The 26,675-nt window shown below is 38.9% G+C and overlaps 1 protein-coding gene across 1 annotated transcript in view; it reads left to right on the forward strand.

The window, feature by feature from the left end:
• NYAP2 (neuronal tyrosine-phosphorylated phosphoinositide-3-kinase adaptor 2) overlaps nt 1-26,675 on the forward strand; it is a gene marked incomplete at both ends in the record, with an annotated part of 239,865 nt that overhangs the window by 168,963 nt on the left and 44,227 nt on the right. Inside the window, one exon of the mRNA XM_081260636.1 lies at nt 10,806-11,015. Within this exon, the coding sequence (XP_081116762.1) occupies nt 10,806-11,015 (210 nt within the window). The remainder of the gene's footprint in view (nt 1-10,805; nt 11,016-26,675) is intronic.

Here is a 26,675-nt window from a genome sequence, read left to right on the forward strand (position 1 = left end):
AGTATTTTTATTTTTGTTTATATATATTTATGTCTATATTGTTTTTATGTTTAAAAATATGTATTTTTTTCTGAATACTTTAAAAGAATTGTATTTTGATCCTCAGCACTGCAAAATGAAAAAAGATATTATTTAATTATTTCACAGACATTTTTTCTAATATTGGAAAAAAACCTCCTCATTCAAATTAATATAAATAAAATATACAAGTTCTGTGAGTGACTATTCCAGAGGCTCATGTATTGTACATGCCGTATTTATTAATTGAAATTATGTACTTAAAATAGTTATTAAATACTCATTAAATATCAGTTTTGTAAAGAAGTTTCCTTATCACTAGAGCTAAGAGAAAAGCATTGCATGTGAAATTTTGAACCGTATTTTGCAAGCTAACTAATTTCTCCACCCTTTAATTTTTCTGTCAGTATTCCAATAAAAATATTTTCTTCATTAGAAACTCAAGTATCTTATATTTAGACTGCTCTTTAAAGAAAGGAAAATAAGAAATAATATTGACTAACATCTGTATTAGAGTGGTTCAACTGCCACAGCAAACAACTACCTAACCTCAGTGTCATGATATAATATGACTTTGGGTCATGTCACAGGCATATCCCAAATAGTTGATTCAATCAAAAATGAGCTATTCTTCCCACTGTTATTGGGAAGTTTCCATCTGGAGTCTCTGCCAGCTCCTAGGAACTCAATGAATTTTCACCATCAGGAAAAGCAAACAGATGAGCAGTTTGTGAGAAGTTTGATTTTTCAGACCTTGAAGTAGTATATATCACATTCCAATGCCAGGTCTCAGTTATGTGGCTCTTTCCACCTGTATGGAATCCTGGGAAGATGGACTAGTATGGTCCCCAGGGAAAGGTGCAAAAAGGATTTGGTGCATATGGCTAGTCTCTGCCCACAGGTCCTCCTGGCTTTCACAATACAGGCAGAAACAAAAGTATGGACTGTGTTCTCCAAACAAATTGCCTTTTCCCTGAAATATTAGAATTTCTAAATGAAAGTGTTACTAAAATCTTTTAACACCTAAGTGTTGCCTGACGACTTCAGTGCAGGCATTTTAGGTAGAAATGATTTTGTGGAAAATATTTACAGTTCTCACCCACTTTGGTTAAAATTGAATGATCTGATTATCTGCATGTTTCAGTGAGAAATTTTGAAATTCTGTTTTGGAATGGCAAGCAGAATATTTTGGAGAAATAAATAAAATTTCAAATTGTTTTTAATCACAAGCATAAAAAAAAAAGAAATTACTAAGTATAAGCCAGTTTCAAGGTGTTGTGGGGAGAGGTACCCATGGATGGATGGTCAGAGAACTCATTTCTTTGTGAGGTCTTTGCTAATTCCCATATTGTGACCTTGGGCAAGTTGTGTAACAGGTTTGAATTGCTTTTACTCCTGCAGAAGGATTAGAATTCGTGGCAGAGTCGATCCTACTTCCGTGTGCCTTATCCTGTGTACCAAGGTTTTACCCTACTTGGTCTCTTGGCCCAATCTAGAGTTTCTTTCTGACTATTGAAAATCTTTCTCTCTCTCTCTCTCTATTTAAAGGGAAGCCATCTCTTAGATGTAGGAACTGACAAAACTGACCCCAGATGACAGAGTTCACACAAGACAGAGGAATAATAAAATATAAAAAGTTGCCCTGTGCCTGACAGCCCTTTCATTGAGGAGAATGGGAGCTTCTGCCCTCTTTTGCCTCCAGGCTCTGGGGATGGAGTGACAGAAGTGAAACCAGAGGGCCCTGGGGCTTGCCTGGACTCACAGGTGAACTGTCTCTCTGTCTGAAAGGCTCTGATCAGCTCCACACAGCACAGTTTTAAAGTCATGATGACTTGCAATTAAATGCCAGTGGACAGTGAGGGTCCTAGATTTGTATTCTGAAGATGGGGCCATGGGGCGCCAGACCGTTGCACTCTGGATTCTCCAGGGTGATTATTTAAGAACAGACAGACCCTTCTGAGTTGCTATGGAAACAAGAGTACTGCTTTGGTGTGCATGTGTCCCTTAAAGTTCATGTGTTGGAAACTTAAATGACCCAACTCAGGTCTCTTGTTTAGCAGCACGAACAGACTGAGACAAGCGCCAAAACCTAGAGACAGTAGTGGGAAGGAAGCCGACTTTGGCTCTCTGTAAGCACTTTCTAGTAATTAGAGATGTTCAAGACTGAGCCAGAGTCTCCCATGAAGCAAGAACTCTCACTCCCTGGGGCTGTCCCGCAGAGGCAGGAGGAACACTTCAGTGATTATGAGCACGAATGCCTGGCTTTGAGCAAGCTGCTGCAATAGGTGATTTCTGAAGACCCTTTCATTTCTAAAATTCAATGTCTCAATTGAATAACTCATCTGATGATGCAACTTTGTTCTCTCTGAGCACTTTGAACATGTTGTCTTTTCTGCTTAATGAATCTGCCCTAACCACCTTCCATTATTTTCATTATTCAGTGGTTGATTCAGAATGGGGTGACTTTGCTTCTGCTGATTCTGCCAACATGAGGGTCGGCTCTGAAGCATTCTTTTTGTCTGCAGGAAGTTCCAGTGTTCATCAGCAACATGAGCTTTGGGTCCTGCATTGTCAGAGACAGTGAAAGCTCACGTTTTGTAACCAAGGGATCCTTATATAAGATTGGGAATCTCAAGAATAACAACAAACATGAAGTCTCTTATCTACATTAGCTGAATCATCTCATGCTCATGGAAACAACTAAATTTAATGGCAAATTAACCCTTTTAAATATTGGAGGTGGAAGGAAAATGGAATCTATGGTTCCCTAAGGAATTCAGTTGACTGGTCAAAATTTCAAATGATGCTCATTCTTCCAGGAAATTATTAAAAACCTGATCTACCATTAGCAAACCAGTTAGAAATATTTATGATTTAACACAAAGATAATTTTGACTACAGTCAGGAATTCCCATTCATGAGTTATTGAAGGGTATTGATCCATGCTTGCCATGGCCCATGTGCTAGGAGACACTGGTGAGATAGTATGACCTTGGCTGTGTTTAGAGCAAGGAGTGAAAGCTAATAAGCTAACCCTCCTGGCTGAACCACGCCTGTATTTGTTCATCTTTTGTTTCTCACTGAAGACTCAGCTATTGAGTACCACCTGAAAGAAGCTTATGGTCAGGTGGAGCATAAGACATATATAATAAATCAACAGCCGCAGATAGGAAGTGATGCACTGATATGTACCTCAGGAGCACAGGTGTGGCCTCTCTGAACTGTGTCATGGAAGGCATGGGGTTGAGCAGCAATTATAGGTTTCACTGTAGTATCATTTTATTTGGCCTACAGACATGGAGACTGTCTTGATACCTTATGAGTATGCCCAGATTCTACATATACAGTTGCCACATAAGAAAGATGAGAACCAAAGCTCCAGTGTGTCACTTTGACTCAAAGAAGCCACAAGTCTGTTATATTACTTTTTATTTTTATTTTTTGTGGTTCTGGGGATTGAACCTAGGGCCTTGTGCATGTGAGACAAGCACTCTACCGATTGAGCTATATCCCCAGTCCTCTTATATTATTTTTGTCACATTGTTTAAAGGCCCTTGTGCCACCTAGTAGTCCACCTGTGTAGGTACAGACCAACAAATCAGGGCTGACAATAAAGAGGAAGATGACATTACACCAACAATATCAGGACTGACAGGAGGGGACAACAGTACACTTTTATTGTAATTGCCACAGATAAAGCACAGCAAGATGACAAGCTTCAAGATCATTTTCGGAAGCAGAATTAGGCCATCTCGAGCCTAATACTAACCCTTTACCCTCACCTTGAGCTCAAAGTAGGGAGAGAAGGTAGGGGAAACTTCCTGGCTTGATAGCCCCTGAGCTGAGTATTCCCTAAGGATAAGACTGGGCTAATTAGCTACTTATTTTAGTTTGGAGGTAGAAGTGTATCAGGCTGAAGGAACATAAACAGAGAGCAACTCATCAAACACATTTTTAATATTTGTGATGAGAAACAATGTAGAAGGATGCCAAAAAAAAATGGTAGAAACTTTGGATCCTAATTCTGAAGGCCTTGGGGAACCTGGAAGCAATGTTACTCAAAAGTTGCTGAAGAAGTCCGTGACAGAAGTGAGGCAGGAAGGGGGGTTGCCATAACAGGAAGGAGGAAAGTTGAGGACCAGAACTGAACCAGTGACGTGGGAGCAAGGAGCATGAAAAAGCATTGTACATTTCTGTTTCCTGTGTGGGTCTTGAGGGCTGCTATGCCGCAGTGGACACTCCTCACATGGGGATAAGTTAGTTTCGGATGGTTCCTTAGGAAACAATGAATTGACCCCTAACACTGCTATGTAAGGAACTGTAAGGCATTATCTCTTTTAATCTTCACAGGAACAGCAGTTGTTGGTATCTTCACTTACAGAGGTGGAAACTGAGGTTCAGGATCCTTGATGGAGGTTAAGTAGCAAATAAATGGTGTGGCAGAAATGTGAAACCAAGTTGTCTGGCTCTGAAGATCATGGCCTTTTGATCTAGAAAATGAGCACGGTTGGAGCTATGGTGGCGCTTTGTGTTAACATGTCTCCCTGCTCCCCACCCCAGGCAGCATATGTAAAAGCCCTGCAGTGCTGTATTTTACTTTTCATAGACTTGAAAGGGGTCTTTAGGTGTGGTGACCTATATAAGATCCTCACTGATGGGGGAGTGGATGTTGATGAGGAAGAGTGACTAGGAGGTACTGCTGAGACCAGTATCAGGGGCAGCTCTGGTGAGGAAAGCCATCCAAGCCAGGAGAACTAAGTAGTTCTAGTTGGTCCAGGGTCCATGACAGAGAGAGGATGAGGACCAATTGGGAAAAAGAGAGATGTTTACTGGAAATATCATAAAGAATCAGGGAATAAGAAAACTTTGAGAAGGAACATCAGAGTTAGCTGCATGAAGTTTGATACTTGGAGAGAATATTTGGTCATGGAAACACTGAGTCCCTGATCTCTTATCCTTCCATTCTTTTTTGGTTTAAATACTGTAAGAACTTTAAGACAATGATCTGCAAAATACACAGCCTGAAAAAGAAATGTAATGCAATCACATTTTCACAACATGAACTTGGTTTCACATCAGATTCAACATTTGCTCAGTTGCTCATTCAAGGAACAGAACATGAGGAGCACATTCTATGTATTTGGCACTGTGTGCCACAAGCAGGGCTGTCACTGTGAACACTGAGAAGCATAAATTCCACAGGAAACTTTACCGTAATACGTAGGATGGATCTTGTTTCATGAAGTTCATGTTACTAAAATCAATATATGTACTGAAATACATGAATATGTACAGTGATGTCCCCTGAATAGATTTCTTTGAGTTTACAATATGTCTTTATTACATATTTCCTAATCTGATTATCTAATGTTTCTTTTCAATAGCTGTTTTGAAGTTTTTTATTTTAATTGGAAAACATATTTGGTTACAAAGTGGTTCTTTTGTGTGTGTCTGTGTATAAACCAGATTTATTCCCAAATAAAAATGGTCAATACTCCATTTATGATTTTCTTACAGCTTTTTCACCTCTGTCTTCTACCTGGGAGACAGACATTTACGTAGGCACAAATCAGAGGAGAACAATTTCTTCAGTTCTTTTATTCAAGTTTTTCTAAATATATCTAAATTCACAAACCCTTGGCATTTGAAAACAAAGAAAAAAGAAAACTAAAAAAAAAAAAAAAAAAAAAAAAGCTCTTTTTTTTTTTTTGTGTTTGTTTCCAAAGCTGCCCGGGCTTTTGTGTAGTTGAAGCATGAGACCTGAATAACACTTCCCTGATAGGTACATAAGTGAAACTTGAATGAGAACGGACAGTGTTGTGGCTGGAAATGCCTTGACACACATCTTAGCCTTTCTGATGTATTTCAAATGCATAAACCTGCAGGAACTGTATTGAGCCCCGTGTTAGAATGGAACAATGTTTTCCTTTGGCTAGTTCCAATTCCAGTGAGAGAGGATTCTATAGGAGTGTGTGAAAGTTTTGTTTTTTTTTTTTTAAAGGAAATTCTTCTTAATACTGGTAATGGAAGAAAATACACAAGCAGATAACAAACCCAATGGTTTGCTTAAAATGTGGACGAGAACATGGGGTGAAGCAGATGGATCATTAGGCTTTGAGGCTATGACATTTGAAAGCCAGAGTTACATTTTCTTTGAAACTGTGAATAAACAGCTTGGGAATAGTCTGGGATGTTCTTTTCTGATTCTGATTTCATTTTATTTGTCTCTGAACTGAAAAACAAGTGATAGTTAAATTGTCCTATCTAATGATTATGCTGAAATGTATTACCTTTAAAATATTTTGACCCATTTGTAATTGATTTCAGTATAACTAGAATCTAAGTTTATAAAAAAGGTCCATTTAAAGACCTAAATTCTTGCAGTTGTTATGGGACTACTCTCCTGATTTAAGTTCATCTCATAGAATGTTATTCATGACATGTATTTGCATAACTGCATAGCATCTTAGAGCTGGAAGGAACATAGCAATGTGAAAATAAAAGAAGACCAGACAAATGAAAACGGGCAGAGATTATTTATTCAGAGCTTGCATTTGGCAGAGACTCAGAGGCAGACAGAGGAATGGGAAAGCAAAGTGGAAAAAGAAATGTTAAATTTAGCCTAAAGATGCCTCCCTACAATCTAACTTAGTGTATAAACAAACTGCAACCTAACTTAAGATTATATACTTATAACAAATAGCAGAGCCTAAGCCAATCATAGCAGCCAAGCTTTCAGCTAATCACAGGCTATAACTGCCAAAACATGTCCAATGCTGGAAATGTAGCAAATTTCTGCATGTCATTTTCTTTATCCGTCTATAAATACTGCCTGCTCACATCACTGAATGAAGCTCTCTGAAATTTTACTGGTTCAGGTTGCTGCCCAATTCATGAATTATGTCTTTGCTTAGGTGAATTCTACTGAATTTAATTTATCTGAAGTTTTCCTTTTAACATAAGGAAGGCTTCAGGTATGCCCTGACTGCAGGCTCTCAGCCTGGGGAAGTGGGAATTATGCTAAGCAGAAATAGAGCCTGGCCTGTGATTGGTTAAATGTGTGTATTTGTCTTTCTTTAGTTTGTTCTTAGTTGGATGCTGGAGCAAAAATTGTGAAAATGACTCATTTTTAGTGCACTTGTATTAGGGGTTCTTATTATTGTGACCAAAATACCTGATATAAACAACTTAAAGGAAAAAAAGTTTTATTTTGGCTCACAGTTTCAGAGGTTTCAGTCCAGGGTCATCTGGCTTCCTTGCTTGGAGCCTGAGGAGAGGCAGGACCTCATGGCAGAAGGAAAACGAGTGGCAGAGGAAAGCTGCTCAGCTCATAGCATGTCCCTTCTCTCTCTCTGTGCGTGGAAAGCAGGGAGAGAGAAGGTACATGTGAAAAGAAGCAGTTTTCTAGGTTATCCCCCCTCTCCGAAACCAGTTCCCTTCAACTAGGCCCCACATCCCACAATTACCACTACATTCCAATATTACAAAGCTGAGGTCTTCTGTGTGACTGAGGCAGCATGAAGACCTCCCCTTCAAACCCCGGTTCTTGCTATCAAGTTAGAAAGATTTCAGATATGTTGCTCAGAGTAATGGGATTGACTTTATTGAAGGGTTAGGAGAAAGGAAAGGGGACACTCTCAAGGGAGAGAGTGAATTCTCTCAGAGAGAAGAGGAACAGTATACCTCTTCTGCACTGTAGTTTTATTAGGGATCCCAGAGAAGTTTCCAGAGAGTCCTGCCCAGGTCCACCTCTTGACTTTTGATTGACAGCAAGATGGTATCAGATTTTCAAGTACCTATTGCTATGACAATTCTAGGTTCCCTTGGCCCATGCTGAGTAGTTCTTATTGAATTCTTCACCATACCTTCTTATAGATTCTATGGTTAAAATGAATTATCCTTGTCTTCTGGAATATGGTCAATAAAAGGATCACAAGAGCCTCTCCCTTCAGAATAACTTGTGTTTCTCTTATTGTCCTTATTTCATGCCTGCATTCCCTTGTAGATACCAGGTAGTTTGCTGAGGTTTGTGACATATCCTGCCTATTTAAGCCAGGCAGGGCTTCAGGTAAATTGCTGTATGGCAAAGAAAGTATGTGGGGGTCATCATGGTGAGACAATATTTTGGAATTATTCTCTTAACCTCATGTTCCCACCATCCTCTTCTGTCTGTCCCCTAATATCAATAGTCCATTCAAATTATTAATTCATCAAGTGGATTAATCCACTAATGAAGTTAGAGTCCTCATGATCCAATCATTTCCTAAAAGCCTAATCTCTGAACATCTCCTTCAACAAAGGAGTCTTTGGGAGACACTTCATATCCAAACCGTATCTCTAGTCTTGACCAGTTGAGGCCAATTGTTACATGGGCTACTGTTTGGCTTCTGGATTAGTAGCTAGATAGAGTGGTCTAACTTTCTACCAGTCTGGCTTTTACTGCAGAGATTGGCTTCCTGGGCAGGTTATTACAGATAATGGATTAGAGTTCTATTTTTATATGTGATCTGGGAACTTTCCATTTGTACATACCATTTCTTAATGATTATATAGTTTAGATGTAGAAAAATTAAATTCCTAAAGGAGCAGGGTTATTATTTATTTAAATGAATATTACTTTTATTTGTGTGTCACTTTTTAGGTTCCAAAATGCTTAAAAATGTAGAATATTGTTAAATTATTCAAATAAAACCAAAGAAGTTAGGCAGGGCTGGCATCATCCCATTTTTGTACTTCTGAAAATGAGGCTCCTGGAGGAAAAACCAGATGTTACATCACTGGGGTCACCAGGCAGGGCTGCAGAGCAGAGGCCTCTGAGATTCCTGATCACAGCTGCTCGGTATAGCACAACTACTGCTTTTCCTACAGATTCAGATGGTGGGACCAAAGTGGGACATTTGTGCTGTCACCCTGCTGAAAGTTGATGAGTATTTGAACCTAAAAGTAGAAACAATAGAATATGGGTGCTTTGAATCATTTCTGTAGCCTTGAGTCATTCACTTTGGTTTTTCTCAGAAATTCATTTTTTGAATTAAACTCAAAACTTGAATTTTACAACTTGTGATAATCAGATTTTGAAAATATTATCAGCTGCATGCCCCTTTAATTCATTTATTATCACTTGATGCTCTTGTTCCAGTGTGTTTCCTACACATATCAGAACAATGCCTAAAGAGTTGAGAAACCTATTAAATAAATGAATTGCTTAAATGAAATATCTATTGAAAAGAATGCTAGGTGCTAGGAAAGTGAAAACTAGCATCCAAGAACTCCATAGCCTTTTGTGGAGAGCAGATAGATACAGAGATATGTAAGGCAAGGTCCATGAACAGATGACCATAACCAGGTGGAGGTAGTGAGCTTCAAGAAAACACTTAAATTGAGTAACCCCATTGAGTAGTTACTGAGCACAGACAAAATTTATATATATTTAAGCAGGAAAGTTTGTAAGTAGTTGTGAAAAATAGCATGTATTTCTTGGAGGTAGAGAAGGAAGAAGAAGCTGTAACCAATTTAGTAATGTTGATTGAGTAACAGTGATCAATAGAGAGTGACAAAGTTAGGAAAGGAAGAGCAAGTTGGCAAAGATTCTTGTGGGCCACAGTAAGGAGCTTAGTCAGTACCCTGTGGTAACTGGAGGCTTCTCAAAGGATTAGATTTGCATTTTAAATAGATGACTTTGGCAGTATAAGGAGTTTGTACTTGGAGGAATCAAAGACAGAGTCAAGTTGCAGTAATTCAAAGGAGATGATTAAAGCTTGAACAGGAGCAGTTGAGGTAGATACGATACAAAGTAGAAGAGAAGGGGAAACAAGACATTCAGAAATAAAATCTGCACAATGTTCTGCTGATGGGTTTGGACAGTAGCAATTAAAGAACGGGAGATAAAAACTTATAGAACAGATGGTTAGCTGGACAGGAGGGACTATTAGGTTAAGGAGAAATGTTATCTGTTCAGTATCTGAAATGTTGCATTTGTGTTATCCACAGCAGATCTGGATGGACTTACTTAACAGGTAGTTGGATAAATGAACTGAAATCTAAGAAGAGTTGTCCAGGCTTCTGATAAACTATCAACGATCACTAACATTCAGATGATTGCTAGCTGAGCCCTGCGGAATAAAATCATGGAAAGAGTGTAGAGAGAATGAGAAGGATTGTGGCTAAGCTTGTACCTTTGAAAAACTAATGTATCAGGGATGCGTGGAGGAAGAGAAAGTATTTTGTATTGATTTCTACAAAAAGGGCGTTAGACATAGATAACCAAACGCTGGAAGAGGAAGCATCAGTGAAAGCAAAAGAATCAAACATGCACATTGATGAGTGATGGAGAAATTGTCACTGAATGAAAATGTTTTTTAAATTCATTAACTAGAAGGTGCTAGGTGATCTCAGAGAAAATAGGTTTTGTGGAGTGGTTGGGCTGATTCAGGTCACAGAGGGTAGTAAAGTAAATGAAAGATGAGAAAGTCAATAATAGATGTAAATTGTTCTTTAAGAAATGTCCTTAAAGATGAGCACAAGGGAAGAGTTATTAAAGAAGACTTGAGTTTCATTTTGCAAAGAAAAAACCATACTCCCTCTGGTGATATTGACCTATTCACCTGAGAAAAAGATCTCATGGGATCTGTGTCCCTATTACATTTAAATATTATAGTTTCCAACACAAGTATAAGTTCTCTACAACATACTGGAAGTGTTTTAGAAAACAACTTTTTAATTTCTTAAAAGAAATTTAGGAAAGATTTGGCTTCTGTTTAATGGAAGGTATTTTTGTTAATCCACAGAATCCACAGAGGAGCTGAAAGTCCGAAGTCATAGCACAGAGCCACTGCCCAAGTTGGAAAGCAAAGAGAGAGGGCACCATGGGTCATCATCCTCCAGAGAGCCTATCAAAGCTCAGGAATGGGATGGAACACCAGGTCCACCTGTGGTCACCAGTAGGATGGGAAGGTGCTCTGTGAGCCCCACCTTGTTGGCAGGAAACCACAGCTCAGGTAAGTAGGATTATGATTTTCACGATGGTAATTCTTTATATTTCTAGAAATTCTGCTCTCGTGCAAATACTACTTAGAGAAACATCACCACAGAAACATCTGTCTCCACTCAGAGAGAGAGTGTAGGCCTTCATATGAAGGAGTGCACAGTGTATTGTACCACTCCAGGGTCCTTCTTTTCACAGAGATGATAGGTAAGTAAATAGTGCCACTGGAGCCCTGGGAAGCAGCAGCCTGACAGCTTGAAAAGTTTTGTGCTAAATTTCTTCAAACACTTCTAGAGGCCTCCAGTAAAGTAGACTTTAATTTAAAAAGTTTGGTTTAGTATTTATGCCTCCTTTGCTTAAAAAATATTTTAGGCAACTGGTAAAATTTGAATAAGATAAAACTGAAGATAGCAATGGGATGAAGATGATTAAAAGCAGTAGAAAGAGTAGATATTTTGAGCTGAGAACAGTAACTGGGCATTGCACCTAGTCTTCAAATCTAAGTCAAAAGAGAAATTTTTAATCTAATATGCTGCTAAATTTCACATCTTGAAATTAATAGTATGCAATACAATTTTGCATGGTTAATAGATCAATATTATTATACAATCAATTTTTAACAGCAGCATATGTCTGCTTTGAACTGATTAATGCACATGCTGTTCTCATAGAGAGCTGACAATTGAAATGAACTGCAAATAATCAAGGAACCTTCTGTAGTTTTCAGGTCTGTATTCCTTCAGAGTGTTAGGGCTCTAAAGAAAAGATCAATCCTTTAATTTTTTTTCAACTTTGATACTCACCTTAGAAAGCAATTTACATGAATTTAGCCTATGGTCTCTCTGACACTCATGCATATGTTAAAATTTTAGCAGGATAAATGATCCTTGGTGTGTGATACTGCTGAAAACATCCCCAGTAATATCTCCTACAGCCTCAAAAATCCAACTTAGTTTTGATGTTGGAACCAAAGAATGTTATCATGTGGAAAACCAACATCACAGCCTATGTTCAAATCTGATAAGAGACGTGTGCCTTTAGTAGAAATTTTAAAAGACATTTTTTAGTAAAGTATAAATTGCTATAGATGAATGAGAAGAAGATATTTGCATATCTTGTCAAAAAGAAAGAGGGAGCAAATGATTTTTATCACCACCTAAAATGATTGATGTCACTTATTGAGCCTTATTATTAGTTTGGGGCTTATGATTATTTTTTAAAGAATTTTCTAAATTTATACCAGTTCTATTTAAAATATGTAAATAACATAATATATTGTGACCACAGATATATCTTAGGAAAAACAGAAGTATTACCTGAGTGCTAACGATGCAACAGCTACTATTTAAGGGTATGAAGATTCAATGATGAATAAAATATTCTTGCATTGGGTGTTCAAGGTCTGGTGCAAGAAAGACAAATAGAAAATTACAATGTAATGTGTTTTAGAGTACTCAGAGAAAAAGAACAATAAGATATTTAAAGGTATACAGAAAGAGATTTATTATGAGGAGTTGGCTCACATAAGTAGGTAGGCTTTAAAGTCCTGTGATCTGCCACCTGTAAGTTAAAAGCCCAGGAAAGCCGATGGGTGTGGTTCAATTTGATCTCAAAGGTATGGTATCCATGTAAGTCAATGTTGCAAATCCCAATCTGAGTCCAAAGGTTTAAAAAAGAGAGTGCTGATTTCCAAGAGCAAAAGATGGATATCCCAGCTAAGTAGAGAGAGTGAATTAATGGAACCAAGTGTGTTTATTGTAAAGGACAGGGGAAGGTCAATTGAAGAAAATACAAATGTTTGTGCAATGTTCCTGAAGGGCTTTGCATATTAATTAGAAATGCTTTCAGCTACATAGCACAAGCCATCAGGGTCTTTTACAATAATGGCCTTTGTTGGCTCCCTTTGCATCAAGTTTGGAGGTCAACTGTGCAGCTGTTTTCCAGTAGGTCAAGGATATCATCAAGGACTCAGGAACTGTGTGTGCTCTATTTTTCTCCATTTCCTCTTCTGCTACCCTTGAAGATTGTTTTCATGATCTCAGCTGAACACATGTTTTGGGGCATGATGCCCCAGCAGACTCTGTCCCTTTCATCTAATTGATCAGAAATTGGAAACATGCTTCTGAGACCAACCACTTAGTGAAAGGGATGGGACTTCCTGGGCTTCTTCAAATCCTTTTCCCCTCTAAATCAAGATTTTCTATCTGATATCTATAAATAACAACAGTGTATTTGCAGGCATAAGGGACATAAGCAATGTACAATATCTGCCACATCATTATTAGGTTTTGACCATTATGTAAAGGATCTTTTAAAGGTAGGAATAATTCAATTTGGTTTGCATCATAGAAGACTCAATGAGCACTCCAAGGCTTTAAATGTGGGTGATAGGAAGGCCATTTACTGAGACAAGGATAGTCCATATGAAACATGGAGCAAGGTTTAGAAGGGAATGTCAGAACTTAAATTTTGACCATGAATACAGTTGGACATGCTCTGGACATATAATTGAGAAGACAATTGGAATCATTGGACTGAAGTCAGGGAGATGAGGTGTGGCTCAGTAGTGGGACTAGAGAACTTTGTAGTGATTAGAAAGTAAACTGGAAAAGCCCAAATTAGAAGAGAAGAAAACTGAAATGAGAAAGAAATTGAGCTGGGATCCTGGGAAATCCAAACATTTCACATGAGTGCAAAAACAGAAGAATCTGGGGAATTAATTGAAATGACACACTTACATGAGGAGTTGGCTCACATAATTAGATAGGCTTGAAAGTCCTATGATCTGCCACCTGTAAGTTGAAAGCCCAGGAAAGCCAATGGTGTGGTTCAATTCAATCTCAAAGGTATGATAACCATGGAAGTCAATGTTGCATTACAGACCTAATCTGTAATGAAACCCTTACTGAACACTTAATAAGTTGCATAAAAATTGGTAAATATAAACCTTTAGTGTCTCCAACACTTTGACATGAATCTTCGAAGAAATTCAGAGTGTAAACAATTATACCATAGTTTTACTTTCTTTTGCCTCAAACCCCTGAAGCTTCTGTTTTGTTTTACAGCATCTAAAGTCTGCTCTGAGTCTTTAGCTCTGTTTATAGAGCAATAAATTGTCTACTAACCAGAAGAAATGACAAAAAATATTTTCAGTCCCTCATGCTCCCTGCTTTAGATTCTGAGACAGTTAGATAAAGGTGGAGGAAGAAAATATTTTTGTTAAAAATTGTGTTATCAAGTTGTTGTATCTCTAAAAGATTCCAAATGTTGAGACAATGTGGTCACATACTTAATGTCACTGCAAGTCAGAGTGTCTTGAAAGAGCTACTCAATGATCTTTGTCATTACTTGGTTCTGTAGTTGATCCTTCTACCACTTTTGAGGAAGAAATGGAGAAAAGGGAAAAACATTTATTGTGTTGTTAGATTTAATTATTTTGAAGAGAAAGAATGAAAAAATGTGTCAATTCTGTCCTAATAAATGCCATAATTCCTCTAGTGAGAATATATAAGATAGAGAATCTGAAGTTAACTTGTCTTTGTAGGTGAAGATGGCATTTTGAACTTGCTATTGTGGAACAGAAGAAAATAAGAACTGTTTTTCCTTCTTCTTTACACTTCTTCTTTATTATCTCTGGGTCACTGGGCCACTGAACAACTCATTCCCTACAAGAAACACCAGAATAGTAATCTGTCACCTTCTGCCTAAGCCACATAGGTGTCAACACCACAGCCAACCCAGAGAGGAAGGAAGATTCCACATGTGAACTCCTCTTTCCTTTTTTTTAATTTTCTCTCTCTCTCTCTCTCCCCCCACCACCACTCGCATACATACACATACAAACTTCTACCAGTCACAGACCATTGCTTTACCAAAAGTAGTTTAGCCACTTGAAATGGTGTTGTAACGGCTCTTGTGAGGACTGAAGGATTGCTGAAGTAAAGCAAACATGTCAGGAGATCTCAATTCTAATTAACATTGCCGCTGGTTGCTGCTGCACTTTATTAAAGTTACTGTTGTTTAGTAAATCAGAGATTCCCCAGAAGGCGATTCTTGAAGGCAACGGGAAACTGGGACCCAAATGCTTGTAAAAATAATGGGAAAAAGTGGGGAAATTATTTAAGTAAATATGGCATTTACAAAAACTCAGATTTCAATCACTGAATCAATTAACAAGCAGTTTCCAAGCAGCTTGTATCCAGCTCTGTTATGGTTTCTGGGGGACATATATTCATAGTCACACACAGCACCATCAGCTACATAAAATACAATCTCTGCCACTCAGAGGTCTTACTCTGCTTCCTTATGGCTTAGGACTACTGTACGTACTTTAATTAGATTGTAATTAAATGTATTATTTTTATTATTGTATTCTGTCTACTATACATTTAAAATCATTCTAAGAACAAAAATGTAATGCAGACTTGAAAAATGATACAGGGCTTAATAGGAGACATTAAGCCTTACACCAGGATTTCATCAAATCTTCTAAAAAATTATTATTATCAGCTGAGTAAAAGAGAACCTCCCATGTGGAATGAAGAAGGTGAACCCAGGGTGGAAGAGCATGGAAGTGCTCATGAAATGTGCACACACATTCATGCGCATACACACACATACACAAACACATACAGAGCTAATACTGTAACATTTAAATCAAAGCAAGAATGAAAATCCAAAAAGTTGGAAGACTAAAGACTTTCAATGAATGTCAGCTTCTCTGGGCCCACCCTCATGTGCTTCTGCTGTGGTGAGCAGGTCTTGGTGCCAGCTGAGATGTCTGTAGGACAGACACGCCCTTCAGCAGGTGGAGAGGAGAGGTGCCCCTGGTCAAAGCAGGCCTGCTTTCTCACACAGGAAGCACATAGAAATGGATATCACTCTCACAAAAGAAAATAACTTACCATTTATTTTTTCTGAAACTTGAAACACTTTTAATGTAAAGTATGTCTTCTCACATTTGGTGGAAGTATGAATATAAAAACCACTTTCTCTACTTCAAGGAAAGCTATTGCAAGCTGGTGAACCTTGGCACTGAGGGATGGAATGCAGGATACCTGGAGAGCACAGGGTGTGTTAAGGACACAGAAGCCACCCAGTACCTGCTGATGCTGCCCATGTGAAATGCTAACCCCAGGTTTCCAGATTCAATTGCTATTGTGTGAAATCTTCCAATTTTTAAGTATAGCTCAATTTTCAGAAAATGTGAATGATTCACTTCTTTCTTATTGGGTAAGATGTGAAGACTGCCACTTTATACTTTCTGGTTTGCAAAATCAAGTGTGACCATTAGTTGGAGGCATGGATTCAACCCTGCATTGAAGAGTCTTGGTTCCAGAAGAAGAAGCAGGTCCAGTGGACACCTTGCTCTCTTCCATTTAATTTTTTTAGGAGCTCAGGACATTTGATAAAGCCATGCTGGTATAGGAATAGGGAAAAGACAGTCATGAAGCCTTTGATGGTCAGGCAGGGAGGGATAGTTTCTTAACTCTAGAAGAGGAACAGACATCTAGAATTCTATGAATAATGAGGACCAGCAGCCTAGTTCCTCATTAAAAAAAACTGGAAAGATGCCAAGACCACTGAAGGGGAGAAAATTCAAGGGGTTTCCACTCAGGCTGGACTTTGTGCTTCACAGTTTCAACTTCCATCATATAGAATCCTGTACTTCAGGAGACTGAGCCTGGACAACAGACTCCCTTGTGATAACCATCATGAGCTGAAGACCAGAAGGACCCCATGGTATATTCCATTCTGCAGAATATGGTTCTGGGCCTTTTCACAACCCACTGTATGGGGAAGCATTTTCTCTAGCCATATATGATTCTGCCTTTTATGTTCAAGCAGAGCTGTTTGCCCACAAATTCGGAGAAGTGAAAAACAGATACAAATCTACTTTTATATAAAGAAAGTAACATGACATTTCTTGTATCCCATATTTTATACTAATTATAAATGCAACTCTGTATAATATGGTGGTTGAGTGCTGAGACTGACCAACCAGCAAATATGGATTTAATCCTGACTGTTTTCATTGGTGATGATATTAGGCATGTCCCTTCATCTCTCTGAACTTGATTTGTGAAAGATGGATGATGACAATACCTAACTCATTTAAGGCAAGAGTTAAGTGAGATAAAAACATGCACTGCAACCCAATGAATTTTTAATAAATACTAGTTATTCCTATGATTCCTGTTACATTTACAAATATCTCTGCAGCAAAGTAGTGAAAACCATGGGTCTGGGATGATGAAGGAATGAAGAAGAGTTTCCCATAAGAAGTGGCATTTGAGCTGGGCCTTGAACTGAGCAGAAGTGAGAGCACGAAAATAAATAAGTAGCAAGAATGGTGAGGAAAAGGAGCCCTGGAGTATTTTGGTTTTAGTGGGAGACGGTGAAAACCTGGCTTTAACGTAGCAATTCATACACCCTAAACTGTTTCTTAAGATATTAGCCCGTCTAATTCTTATCCAAATCACCATTTTGAAGATTGGGGAAATTAGGAAGATGTTAGAGTACTATTCGAAGGCCTGTAACTAGAGACCCTGAAGAACTGGAAGAATGGGAACCACTTAATACAACCAATAGAAAGTTGAGATTCAGAAGTGGGTAGTACTAGAAGGAATCCCAGATTCCAGTCTTTGAGCACTAAACTTTTATCCATTGATTTCTAAGAAAGATGCTTTTTTCTTGAAAATTTGGAAACACAATTACTATACTTGATCACACCACAATGACTGCATATATTTACTGATAAACTTCCTGAAGCGATAATTCAAGACATTAACGAGCCAGCCTGCTATAACCACAGATAGGCTCAAGCACAGAGAATTGAAAAGCAGGTGAGCAGCTCAGAACAAGGCAGTGGTTCTGGGGACTGTGCAGCAAAGTATAGAGTTTTCTTTTTCTTTCTTTCTTTTTTTTTTTTTGTACTGGGGACTGAACCTAGAGGCACTTAACCACTGAGCCACGTCCCCAGTCAATTTTATTTTATATTTTGAGACAGTGTCTTGCAATTTGCTTTAGGCTTCGTTAAATTGCTGAGGCTAGATTTGAACTTGTGATCCTCCTTCCTCAGCCTCCTGACCTCCTGGGATTATAGGAATGTGCCATTCTGTTTTGTTTCATTTTGTTTTTAAGTGTAACTAAAAGATGTTTGGCAACATTATTAATAAATTAATATTTTGGTGGTAATGGCTTAAGGAAATTGCATAACTCTGCTGTCACCCAAATTCTGTTAAGATAAAGAAAATCTCACCTTGTAGGTCATTATGAGGATTACATTTTTTAAAAAGCATGGAAATGCCTGATATAAAGCCAGTTTAAAATAGCTAGCAGACCAATTTTGCAGGAAAGGTCTTTTTATTATATCCCCCTAGGACTAAGACTGAATATTTTCTCTGGAGAGTTTAGCACATGGCAAATATGATGCAAGTTTTTCCTGAACTATATGTATGTAGTTACACTGGCTGTGGAACTACTGTTAGCGCAAGAGCCTGTGATTTACTTAATTGTGCATTTTCTTAGAAAAAGGTTAGGCCAGTTTGATGACCATTTTTGGATTCTCTTGAGAACACATTTATAAATGAAATTTAGAGAAATGACCAGAGGCAATCCTTAAGACTTAGTTGCTATATCATATACAGTTATCAAAAAGTAATATTAATCTTTCATGCCTCTGTTTTGCTGGGTGGTAACTAATGTGATTTAAGACAATGCAAGCTAGGAGGTAGGAATCATGAGAAAATATTGACATTCATAAATTTACACATCAAGTTGAATAAATATCCAACTTAACATTTGATCATCAATTCCCTTTTTGTTCATTTTCTAATAAAAGACTTTAACATCTATTCAATATCATGCAGGGGTATGATGCTAGGTGCTAGGGGAAGGGCAGACATATGATGAACCCAGGACTCATACTCCAGCAGTGTTTTTTTTTTCTTTGCCATGATAAAAAGGTCTGACAAGAACAATTTTAGGAGGAAAAGTTTATCTGGGGGCTTATGGTTTCAGAGGTCTCAGTTCAGAGATGGCTCTGGACCCAAGGTGAGGCAGGACATAATGGTGGAAGGGTATGACTGAAGAAAGCAGCTGGTAACATGGAACCAGGAAGCAGAGAGAAAGACTCCACTTGCCAGATACAAAATATATATTCAAAAGGCACCCCAATGACCTACCTCCTCCAGCCACACCGTGCATGCCTTCGGTTACCACTCAGTTAATACCTGTTGGGGGATTAATTCACTAATTAGGTTAAGGTTCTCATAACCCAATCATTTCATCTCTAAACTTTCTTGCATTGTCTCACAGATGAGATCACCTAATATCTAAATAATGACATTCTGTCCCTGGGCTCCAAAAGCTCATGCTTGTCTCACAATGCAAAAATTCAGTTAGTCCATCTTTAAGAATCCTCACATTTAAGAATTCAAGAATTGTCCCAGAGTCCACATTCAAAGAATCCTCTGAGACTCAAGGCAACATTTCATTATGATTCCCTATAAAAACTCGAAGGCCACTTACATGTATCCAAGCATTTCCATTCCATGTGGTTGATGCCAAGGTCTGCCACCATCTTGGGCAGTAATGAAGGCTCCAGGGACCATGGATGGTTGAGCAGTCTCTGAGTGCCTGTGTGTCTGAGCATGGTTAAACAACTTCCTGGGTCCCCCTGTGCAGGTATAGTGCCCCCCTGGTCTCTTCTTAAATATTTTTTTTTTTACTTTTACACCCTTGAGCCTGAGATGGGTATGATCTTGCCAGTTCCTGAGATGCCCTAAAGACATCTTTCCTAGTGTTTCTGGGAAGTCTATTTCTTTTGTGACTATAATGTCTTTAACAACCACACATTCCTTACTTTGGCCAAACTGCCAGTGTTTACAATTTTTTCTGCTTTGCTTTCTGCTCCTAATAACTTCGCTAAAAGCCTTCAGCAGTACCCATGCCACCACCTGAATATGATGCTGCCTAGAAATTTCTTGCACCAGATTAAGAAGTCTATCACCTTTAAATTCAGCCTCACAGAAAGTCTCAGGACCCAGGCAAAATGCAGATAACTTCTTGGCTAGAGCATAACCGGAATAGCTTCCAGTCCAATTTCCAGTGGAGTCCTCCTTCCCCTCTGAAATCGCATGAGCCCTGTCTACTGTGCACAGTCCTACTGCTCTTCTGAGCTCCACCAGTATCACCCATTAAGCTCTGATTACACAGTCGAAAACTTTCCCAGCTTATATTGCTAAACTTTCCAAAATTCATCCCACAAATTACAAAAAGCTCCAAAAGCTTCTAAACCACATAATCAGGTTAGTCACAGAAACAACTTCCCTTCTTGGGACCAACTTCTGTTTTAGTCAGCTTTTCCACTGCTGTGACCAAAGGACCTGACAAGAACAATTTTAGGACAAAAACAATTTGGGGGGTTCATGGTTTCAGAAGTCTCAGTCCATAGATGGCCGGCTCCATAGCTCTGGGCCCAAGGTAAGACAAGACATCGTAGTGGAAAGGCATGGCTGAGGAAAGCAGCTGGAAATACGGCACCAGGAAGCAGAGAGAGAGACTCCACTCACCGCACACAAAATATATCCTCCAAAGGCACACCCCAAATGACCTACCTCCTCCATCCACACTCGACTGGCCTACAGATAGGACCCAGTTCATTCTTTTTTTTTTTAATTTTATTATTTTTTTATTGGTTGTTCACAACATTACAAAGCTCTTGACATATCATATTTCATACATTAGATTGAAGTGGGTTATGAACCCCCAATTTTACCCCAAATGCAGATTGCAGAATCACATCACTTACACATCCACAATTTTACATAATGCCCTATTAGTAATTGTTGTATTCTGCTACCTTTCCTATCCCCTACTATCCCCCCTCCCCTCCCCTCCCCTCTTCTCTCTCTACCCCATCTACTGTAATTCATTTCTCTCCTTGTTTATTTTCCCATTCCCCTCACAACCTCTTATATGTAATTTTGTATAGCAATGAGGGTCTCCCTTCATTTCCATGCAATTTTCCTTTTCTCTCCCTTTCCCTCCCATCTCATGTCTCTGTTTAATGTTAATCTTTTCTTCTTGCTCTTCCTCCCTGCTCTGTTCTTAGTTGCTCTCATTATATCAAAGAAGACATTTGGTGTTTGTTTTTTAGGGATTGGCTAGCTTCACTAAGCATAATCTGCTCTAGTGCCATCCATTTCCCTGCAAATTCTATGATTTTGTCATTTTTTATTGCTGCATAGTACTCCATTGTGTATAGATGCCACATTTTTTTAATTCATTCATCTATTGAAGGGCATCTGGGTTGGTTCCACAGTCTAGCTATTGTGAATTGTGCTGCTATGAACATCGATGTGGCAGTATCCCTGTAGCATGCTCTTGTAAGGTCTTCAGGGAATAGTCTGAGAAGGGCAATAGCAGGGTCAAATGGTGGTTCCATTCCCAGCTTTCCCAGGAATCTCCAAACTGCTTTCCAAATTGGCCGCACCAATTTGCAGTCCCACCAGCAATGTACAAGAGTACCCTTTTCTCCACATCCTCGCCAGCACTTGTTGTTGTTTGACTTCATAGTGGCTGCCAATCTTACTGGAGTGAGATGGTATCTTAGGGTGGTTTTGATTTGCATTTCTCTGACTGCTAGAGATGGTGAGCATTTTTTCATGTACTTGTTGATTGATTGTATATCCTCCTCTGAGAAGTGTCTGTTCAGGTCCTTGGCCCATTTGTTGATTGGGTTATTTGTTATCTTATTGTCTAATTTTTTGAGTTCTTTGTATACTCTGGATATTAGGGCTCTAGCAATTTTAAGCAGGAAGTGTGAATCAGGCAGTATAGCGATACCAGATTTCAAACTATATTACAGAGCAATAGTGACAAAAACAGCATGGTACTGGTACCAAAACAGGCGGGTGGACCAATGGTTTAGAATAGAGGACACAGAGACTAATCCACAAAGTTACAACTATCTTATATTTGATAAAGGGGCTAAAAGCATGCAATGGAGGAAGGATAGCATCTTCAACAAATGGTGTTGGGAAAACTGGAAATCCATATGCAACAAAATGAAACTGAATCCCTTTCTCTCGCCATGCACAAAAGTTAACTCAAAATGGATCAAGGAGCTTGATATCAAATCAGAGACTCTGCGTCTGATAGAAGAAAAAGTTGGCTCCGATCTACATATTGTGGGGTCGGGCTCCAAATTCCTTAATAGGACACCCATAGCACAAGAGTTAATAACAAGAATAAACAAATGGGACTTACTTAAGCTAAAAAGCTTTTTCTCAGCAAGAGAAACAATAAGAGAGGTAAATAGGGAGCCTACATCCTGGGAACAAATTTTTACACCCCAGTTCATTCTTATCAGGGCGTTAACTTACTGATTGAGTTAAGGTTCTCATAACCCAATCATTTCACCTTCAAATTTTCTTGCATTGCCATACACATAAGCACTTGGGGGAACACCAAATATTTAAACCATAATAAGTGGAGAATGAAAAAAATAACAGATTTTTCTAAATGCTACTGGAGAAAGTGTAGGGTGTTAAAAACAAACCAGCATAATCACACAATTTTTTTCTCTGGCTCAAGGGAAGATAATTCCAAGAGGATTTCTGGAGAATATGATCTGAAACTAGTATGACAAGTAGGAGCCAGGCCAATAAGAGAGGATAGGGGATTTCTTGCAGCTCACAGAAGTGGAGATGAAAATAATATATTTTACTTTGGACCCTAATATTAAATATTTTTATGTCTGCATGATTTCCAAATTATTCCTCTTTTCTTTTTTTCTTTTTCTTCATGTGGACTGCCTTTGTTGGGATGCTGTGGCCACAATAATGGTCCTAGTTATTCCCTTTTCCCTGTATTCAGGACCCTGGCAATGTGCTTTTATAGCTCCTTATCAAGAAAGGTCAATTTCCCATCCATCAAATCTGGGTTGGACTTTTGTCTTGTGTTCACCAATAGAATAAAATGGAGGTAACTGTGCATGAAGTCTGAGCCTCAGCCTCAAGAGAAATGCATGCTTCCATATGCTGTTTTCTGACCCTGCCATCACCATGTGAGAACAAACCAGAGCTAGTCTGTGGAGGATGGGATACCTTTGCAAGAAGCCCAGGGTCTCTGACTTTTAACTAGTCAACTTGTGAACGTGGGAGAAAGCACAGCATGGAACAGCAGAGCCACCCACCTGCCTCACAGTGGACTGCAAATGTGCAAGTGCATCCAGCAAAGAGCAGAAAATGGACAGGTGACCCAGAGTCTCCTTAGTGAAACTAAGGAATATTAAGCCACAGGGTTTGGAAATGAAGGGACAGTAGATAATTGTCAGGGTCTCTTTGAACCTTGCTATCTTCCCCTAACTGAACATTCTTTGTTATTATTATATGACAATACAGGATAATAATGGATAAGTTCAGCATGCTCAATGACAAAAAATTAAAGCAAAAAATGAAAAAGCACCCTCCCACCTTTCCTTTCACCATCTAACTTCTCAAAGGATTGTGTTTGACCATTGCATTTTCACAGCTTGGATCCTGCGCAATGATCAGGACTGTGGGTTCTCCATTATATCCACTTTTATTATGTAATAGAAAAGCAAACCAGTCTGGTAGAGTTTGGGTGTTCGCTGTAATATGGACTTTGCTGTAGGATGTTGACTAACTTCCTGCTTGGCTTCACTTCAGCCCCAGGCAGCTGTGGGCTTCGGTGCCTACGACCCTCAAGGCTGCCATTCTATACTGTGGGCTCATGCACCGGAAGCCAATTCTCCACATCTGCTCTGCTTTCCAGTTCTAATTGGGTGCTTGGTTACTTCCTTGGGGAACATTTGTGAGATCTTGCTGCTTGGTTCTGCTCACTGTTTTCTCACTCTAGAGTTTAGCTCTCCCTTTCTGAATTCTACTAGTAAACACATAAAGATTTCTCATTTGGAGAGTCTGTGGAGAGTCGTATAAGTCATATCCCCCATGGCCTCACTTGTATTTCTCTGTGGAAAATGGTGACTTCTGCCGGCTGGAGTTTGTGTTCAACAGAGACAGTGTTATTGGTATTTCTCTTGATGCTGGTCATACAGCTTTGAGAAATAACAAGAAAAGGAGAGCTGGGAGTGAGTGAAACATTTTAAATGGTCAGAGAATGTCTTAATAGAACTTGAATGTAAATAAACAGAGTATGAAATGCAAAAGCCTAATTACAAAATAATAGAAGATAATTACTCTCACATCCCAAGCCAAAAACCAGATCAAAGAAGCACAGCACATCCCTACAGGATGCCCAAGAATCAAGGAAAGACAGAACACACAGCCGTAGTTCTCTAGGAAAGAGATGGCCAGTCACCTGGGAGGCCTCCAGGCACACTTGAAAGTGCCCCCAAAAGAGTCTTTCAGTGCCAAATGCCTGGTATAGCCGGAGAGAGGGAGAGATGTCATCTCATGCCACGCCCCCTCAACAACCTTTCCTGGTCCTCCTCCTTCCTCCCTCCTGTTCTGCTGGTGAGAGTAGACACTGTAGAACCTAATTGAGTGCAGAGGGATATGGAAAAGGACATGAGGCAAAAAGAGGGCCCTTTGTGGCAAGGGAGAAGCATTTCCTTGAAGCGGGGCTTGAAATGTTGATCACTCTAAGTAACTGGGTATTTGAATTAGGACTCTGTAGCACTTTCTGTAAGTTGTAGAAACTGAACGATTTTCAGTTATCAAAGTGAAAGATCCTGAGATTTGGCCTACGGTTTCTTCAAAAGGTGGTTAAAAAACAAACAAACAAACAACAACAACAACAACAACAACAACAAACAAGCTCCTCAAAGCTACGTGGAACTCATTTGTGGAGAGAAAAGAATAAGATGGTTTTGTGATTTCATGTAACATTTGTTCCAATGAACAATTAAATATAAAAGATTAAAGAAAACAGAATCTGGCATAATTACAAAAATGGCTCTAAGAACATTACAAATTATATTGAACCTGATTATGGGAACTTAAGTTGATCACCTTTGTAGCTTATTTGTGACCCACTCAGAATAATACCTTCCATGTATAAATCATGCATTATCTTTTAAATACTTTTCTATGTACTGTCATTTGTGCTTCACAAAAGTCTGTGCATTAATGTCTGATCTTTTCAGTGAAAAAAAATTGAGACTCAAAAGAAATCAAGTAAATCCCCAGACTCTTTGGTAAATAGTAGTTTCAAACCAAGGAATGGCTTCGGATTTCTGATCCTTTGTACAGCTCTCCTCCTTGGAGTTACTTACATTGGGTTTCCTTTTATCCACCACCATGCACCTGAATTCACTCATTCATTCTCCCATTGTATGCAATATAAAATTATCAAGCAAGGAGTATGTGCCAGTGGGGGAAATAGCCATTAATGGCAAAAGTAAAAATGTAGTTAACAATCTTCGACAAAGGCAACCGAGGAAAGTGGCACAGCCTTTCCTTTAGAGTGTGTTACCTGGCTTTTGAGAACCTGGAGACTAAGATGTCAAGGCAAAGTAGGAGGAAAAGCAATCAATCAAGAGGACAGGAGAGGCGCATGACCCTGCAACGTGAGGATGGACACAATGGAGGGAATATGGAGGGCAGAGGAGAAGCCAAAAGCCTGCCTCTGTGATTTGCGTCTTAGCTAAACATGGCAGAAAACTATTTATGGATTGTAAACCCAGGGTTTATGTGATCATATATACAGAGCCAACTAATTTATTATCCTCCTAAACCAAGGGAAACAGAATTATGAAGATAAATTTGCTGCCCCAAATAATGTCTTATAAATCCCAAGAAGGATGTTTTCTTTGCTCTTCAGCCCATGGAATTTCTGTTTACATAACTCATTGAAAGGTACTTATAACTGAGTGTATTAGTGCATCAAGAATTAATGAGCAACCTTGTTCCTCATGTAGTTCTGGTGGTCAAAAACCAGCATTCTGTATGCTTTTCTTTTCTTTATTTTTTGGGTGAGGGTTATGAGAGATTGAACTCAGGGGCTCTCAACCACTGAACCACATCCCGAGCCCTACTTTGTATTTTGTTTTGTGACAGAGTCTCACTGAGTTGCTTAGCACCTTGCTGTTGCTGAGGCTAGCTTTGAATTTGAGATCCTTCTGCCTCAGCCTCCTGAGCTGCTGGGATTACAGGTGTGCACCACTGCATCTGGCTCTGTGTGCTTTTCCTCAGTGAGGTCTTATTCAGTGCACCTGTGAGAACAGCACCTCCCAGGAGGTGATGAAGAGATGACCCTGCCTTCCAGGAGCTTGTTTTGGCCAATGATTTGAGCAAAGCTATGCAGGGAAGAGCCATTATTGCCTCAATTCAGTAAAACAGGACATTTGGTCTGTTTCCTAGTGGTGTTATAAAACTTTTCTTAATCCATTTATATTCTCATTCCTATTTTTTTCTAGAAAGGCAATTGGTTAGTTATGTGAGCAGTCTGATGTCAAGTAATGTGGTGATATTAAACCTGATGTGTGTGCGTGTGTGTGCATGTCTGTGTGTGCACATAGTGTGCAGCCACTTATGAGCTTTCAGCTAGAGTATTAGTCCAGCAGATTTTCAAAGTCAGCTAACTACTTAATGCAATGTGCCATGTATCTACTTATCTAGTGTATAAAATTTGCATACCTATTTATTTCCCTTAAACTAGATTTCTACTAAATACAGCATAG

This window comes from Spermophilus citellus, assembly GCF_964194105.1.
Source record: "Spermophilus citellus genome assembly, chromosome: 11".
Lineage (NCBI taxonomy): Eukaryota > Metazoa > Chordata > Mammalia > Rodentia > Sciuridae > Spermophilus > Spermophilus citellus.